This window comes from Myotis lucifugus, unplaced genomic scaffold (assembly GCF_000147115.1).
Source record: "Myotis lucifugus unplaced genomic scaffold, Myoluc2.0 scaffold_511, whole genome shotgun sequence".
In the NCBI taxonomy this organism is placed as follows: Eukaryota; Metazoa; Chordata; class Mammalia; order Chiroptera; family Vespertilionidae; genus Myotis; species Myotis lucifugus.
This window is the reverse complement of record NW_005871559.1, coordinates 92340-97512: the sequence shown is the minus strand read 5'-3', so window position 1 is coordinate 97512 and position 5173 is coordinate 92340. Positions and strand designations below refer to the sequence as shown.

The 5173-nt window shown below is 51.7% G+C and overlaps 1 protein-coding gene across 1 annotated transcript in view; it reads left to right on the top strand.

Moving 5' to 3' along the window:
* Positions 1-2971: 2971 nt before the first annotated feature.
* Positions 2972-5173, top strand: part of DENR (density regulated re-initiation and release factor) — a 10964-nt gene continuing 8762 nt past the window's right edge. The window contains exons 1-2 of the mRNA XM_006103819.3: positions 2972-3118; positions 3894-4008. Of these exons, the coding sequence (XP_006103881.1) occupies positions 3903-4008 (106 nt within the window). The 5' untranslated portion in view covers positions 2972-3118; positions 3894-3902. The remainder of the gene's footprint in view (positions 3119-3893; positions 4009-5173) is intronic.

Genomic DNA, 5173 nt, shown 5'->3' with positions numbered 1-5173 from the left:
GGAATAATATCCACTGTGTGTTTTAATGGAGAAAATGGGAAACATTAGGCTAGAACAGGTCTTTTTTTGTTAATCTTCACCCGAAGACATTTTTGTTCCCACTGATTTTTTTATTTTATTTTATTTTTTAGAGAGAGAGAGTGGAAGGGAAGGGAGAGACAGAGAGGGAGAAACATCAGTGTGAGAGAGATTGACCAGAATAGGGCTAGAACAGGTCTTAATAAACCTCTGTAAGGGGTGCCCAGCCCTAACCCCTTGTGTCCATCAGAACTAATTTGAAAGTGACATTCCAATTAAAACTTGCTTAAACAAAAGTGAGAAATTGTCGACTTTTATATCTGAAAGATCCAGAGTTAGAGCTGAGCTCAGATGTGCTGGAATCAGGGGTCAAACGGTCTCTCTCCCAGCTCTTGTCTCCTTCTTGTGGACTCGGTTGTCAGGCCGCATGGTGGCAAGGTGGCTGCCAGCATCCTTGAGGCTCAAATCCAATGGGAAAGAGCCTCTTCTCTAGAAGCACCTTCAAAATGTGCGGGGATTTACTCTGATTGATCTACCCTTGAATCAATCAATCCATCCATCACCGTTACCAGCATGACACCAGGTGCTGTCCCCAAAAGTGGGGAAAACAACCGCCCTCTGATTCTTGAGAAAACAGATGATGTTATAACAAGGTGGCATGTGTGGTAATGAGTCACTTCTAATCCAAGGAGCCAGGGAAACTGGTTTTCTTTGAGAGGGGACTTCTCAGAAAGTGTCCGCTTCCTCCCGAGCTTCCTCTGAATGGCGCGGGTCTTGCAACATTACTTCCCCATCATCCTTCGGCCTCAGCATTGTCTGCCTCCCTCAGGCATGCTTTGCTTGACAGCATGTTTCACTCTTGTCTTAAAGGAAACATCTGACTTTCTGGAAGTATCATTTAGAAATGTGTTCTGTAGCATAATCGAAAACGCTCCTGCTGTTAATTTAACCAGATAGCGGGTGTGTGTGTGTGTGTGTGTGTGTGTGTGTTTCACAACAGGAAGCCCCAGAAGCCAGACAGTTAGGGGCTGTCGGGGACACAGGCTATTTATATGTCCCAGTCCATAATCCTTTGCACATTTTCCTTTATTCTCAGGCCTCTCTTGTTGCAAGATGGCTGTGGTACTCCCTCCTGGCTATGTTCATGATCCCGGCAGAAAGGGAGACAGGCCAAGGCTTTATTTATTTATTTTTTCTGTAATCCTCACCCAAGAATATGTTTATGGATTTTAGAGAGAGGGGAAGGGAGAGGGAGAGAAAGAAGCATCGATGTGAGAGAGAAACATCGGTCAGTTGCCTTCTGTACACACCCTGACCGGGAATCGAACCCACAATCTTTTAGTGTATGGGGGACGATGCTCCAACCAACTGGGCTACACAGGCCAGGGCATTAAGGGGTTTTTGTAAGGATGAAATCAACTAACATGTCTAAGACCGTTTAGTGAGAGTAGTGACGTCCCTTGCTCACGGCATCCCCAGTGCCTAGCACAGTGCCTGGAGCGTAGTGGGAATCTGAGAAAGTTTTGTGGAATGAGTCCCCCTGGACTCTGCATGCCCCAAAGAGCAGGTTCTTGGCACATAGTGGGAAGTGGGTGTCAATAAATGGAAGCTGTTATTATTGCTGGGAGCTATTATTATCGGAACCAAACATGCTTGGGAACAAGATCTTCTTTCACTGATGTCATGCAGAAACGACTCTTTTTGTGAGGGGGAAACTCCTCTTTTATTGAAGAAAGATGTCAGAGTGGAGGCCACGGTCCCTGGTGGAAACTATTATGCCAGATCGCTTCATGGACACACAAAGTTGTTTTGTTTTTTAAAAATATATACATTTTTATTGATTTCAGAGAGGAAGGGAGAGGGATCAAGAAATAGAAACATTGCCCTAGCAGCTAGGGCCTAGCTGGTTTGGCTCAGTGGATAGAGCATCGGCCTGCGGACTGAAGATCCTGGGGTTCGATTCCAGTCAAGGCCACATGCTTGGGTTACAGGCTCGATCCCTAGTAGGGGATGTGCAGGAGGCAGCCAATCAATGATTCTCTCTCATCATTGATGTTTCTCTCTCTTTCTCCCTCTCCCTTCCTTTCTGAAATCAATATATTAAAAAAGAGAGAGAGATAGAAACATCAATGATGAGAAAGAATCACCGACTGGCCGCCTCTTGCACGGCCCCACACTGGGGATCGAGCCCACAACCTGGGCATGTGCCCCCAGGAACACATAACCCTGACCTCCTGGTCCACAGGTCAATGCTCAGCCCCTGAGCCACACCTGCCCGACACAAGGTAAGTGCTGGGCAGAGAATTTGAGGATGCTGCTGCTGATGGTGGTGGCGAATGACGCTGGCAGCGAAGGAGGAGAAGGAGTTGGTGGGTAAAGCAAACCAGAAAGGAACCCCCTCCACCCTCTACGAAGCACATCTTGGTCCCATTCTTTCCTGCAAATGTGGCAGCGTTATTCCCAGGGAAAGCCTGAGATGAGATCGATTCCAGGGTACGACACACGCAAGGATCGGTGCACAAGAAGGAGGCGATGAAAACAGTCGTGAGAATGTGGCCGAGGAGAAAAACCTAAACAGCGCTGGCATCATCTTTTCAACAATAATTCTGCCAACGGAGGGAACAGGGTTGAAATGTAACGAAAACGCTTTTCCCAGCTGCAGTCTCCTGGCGGAGGCTGATTCATCCAACAGGCGCGAGGTCAGGACTCCAGGACGCATCCCAGACTGCGGGGCCCCTTCACCGGGAGTCACTGCGGCAGGTTTCCGATCGGCCTCCCCGCGCGCGCTCAGGCCGCCCGCCCGCCACCCGACCTCTCTCGCGGGTCACGAGCACCGCCTACTGGTTATCGGACCCTCGGCGGCTCGGCCCCGCCCCCGAACGCCACGCGCATGCTCCGCACGTCCTCCACACCTCCCCGGCTTCTCGCGACAGCCACCCAGCGGCGGCCTGAGTCTCGCGATAAAGGCTCATTGTCTCGCGGGACCGCGCCGGCAGACGGGCTCTCGGGTGGCCGGGCCCGGAGAAGAGGAGTCGCATGTGTCGTTTCAGCCGGCGGTAGTGGCGGGAGCGGAGGCGTCGGCGGCTGTACGACCGCCCGGGTAAACGGTCCCCCTTGATCTTTCCCACTTGGGAGAATCGCGTGTAGAGAGCGTGAGGGGGAAGCTAAGGTGCTGCCGCCCGGCGGAAGGGGCCGGGCCGGGCCAGGCGTCTCCACATCCCCGCCCACATGGGCCCCTCAGGTGTCCCCGGGATTAGCCCCCTGGGGTCCCGGTCCCCGCTCTCCCACCTCGACCGCCCTTGTCACCCCAGTTTCCTTACTTTCTGCGCCTCCTCGGCTCTCCTGCCCTATTTTCTCTCCCGAGACTCTGGTCTCCCCGCCCTCTCCCACTCCCATCCCGGCTCCTGACTCCCTTGGCGTGTAGCTGCCCCCACACCCTGCCCTCGGGGCACGTCCGGGGACCCACCCCGTCTTTGTGGAGCCTTTTCTTCCACCTGCTGGGTGGCCTTGATTGCCGCGGGTTGCACCCCTTCCTAATCACCCCAGACCTTTTGCCCTCTCCTCTCCACCGAAGCTGCCCTGCTCGTTCTTCCCCCCATTCTTCCCTCTCGGACGAGTGCCCTCTGCCCCCCAGGCGCTTGCTTCCCCGTAGGCCTGATAAAGACGGTGTGCCCTGTGCCCGGAGCGGCTCGCGTTTTGTGAATCCTAATGGCAGCTTGTATCGTCATCATCCACTTGACAGCAGGGAGATGAAACGGACTTGGGGTTCGGGTTATTCCTGGTGGGGGACGAGGCAGGGCCACACCCCGGGCACGGCTGCCCCGGGGTCGCGGCCCGCGGTCGTGCAGATGTGTGTTCTTTTTCCCGGCTGACAGGTCTGTGAGATGGCTGCTGACATTGCCGAATCCGGGGGCCATGACTGCAAAGGAGACTCCAGGAGCAACACCAAGTTAGATGCCGACTACCCGATCCGGGTCCTTTACTGCGGAGGCAAGTGTGCCCGGCGTTTGTTGTTATTTTTGTTGTTGTGTTTTTTGCTTACTGTGTTTGTATGCCTTGTGATCATCGTTTCAATCGGTCTTCGTCGTGGGGTGAATCCTTCATTTGAGACGGGGAGATGAACACATGTTCCCCACCTGTGCGTGGGGCTTGTGTCTTGTTACGTGGCCTCCGGGCGAAGTTAACAGTCCAGTTGGAAGAGAGACATGCAGATAGACTGTTTCAGCCGGATGTCACTGGCTAGTCTAGCTGTTAAAGGAGGTCGCTTCTCCGATATGACAAGGAAGCGGGGAAGAAAAAGCTTGGTGCACGCCTGGAGGCACGAACCGCTTTGTGCGCGTGTAGCAGAGGGAGGGTGTCAGGAGCCGAGGAGGAGGAGGTTTCAGCGATGTGTGTGGAAGGACAGTCTTGGGACAGGGTTCTTGGTTTGATTAAAAATAGCCCTGGCCGGTTTGGCTCAGTGGATAGAGCCTCGGCCTGCAGACCAAAGGGTCCCCGGGTTCTATTCCGGTCACGGGCATGTACCTTGGTTGCAGGCTTCTCCCCGGCCCGGGCCCTGGTCGGGGCTCGTGCAGGAGGCAGCCAATCAATGTGTTTGTTTCTCTCACATCGATGTTTCTCTCTGTCTTTCCCTCTCTCTCTCTTCCACTCTCCCTAAAGATCAATGGAAAAATATCCTCGGGTGAGGATTAACAAATATATATATATATATTAGCCTAAATCAGGATTCCCTCCTTTGAATATTTGCCTCATTTTCATACAGAAATATTTGGTGAATTGGAAATGCTCTAATTAAAAAATATATAATTATTTTTATTGATTCTTTTTCACCTAAATGGAGTTGAAGCAGAGGATTAAGATTGGAAAAGCAAAGAGGAGACTACGGCAGTTTGAAATTAGCGAAAAAGAGCTCCTTATGCCTTTTATAACCATGGCCCAAACTATGGCAAGATAGTTTTCCGGAAATCTCTTTTCGCAACCTTCTGACTCAAGTTCTCTCATTCCCCAGATCTGTAGCAAAGGGTTCATTTCCAGGACTCTAAAAAAAAGATATTAATACATGGCGACATTAGATACTGTGTTTTCTCAAAGGTATTTCATCTTGGATGAAGCTTAGATTGAGCCTCCTCCTGGCAGCTGAGTGCATGATGAATTG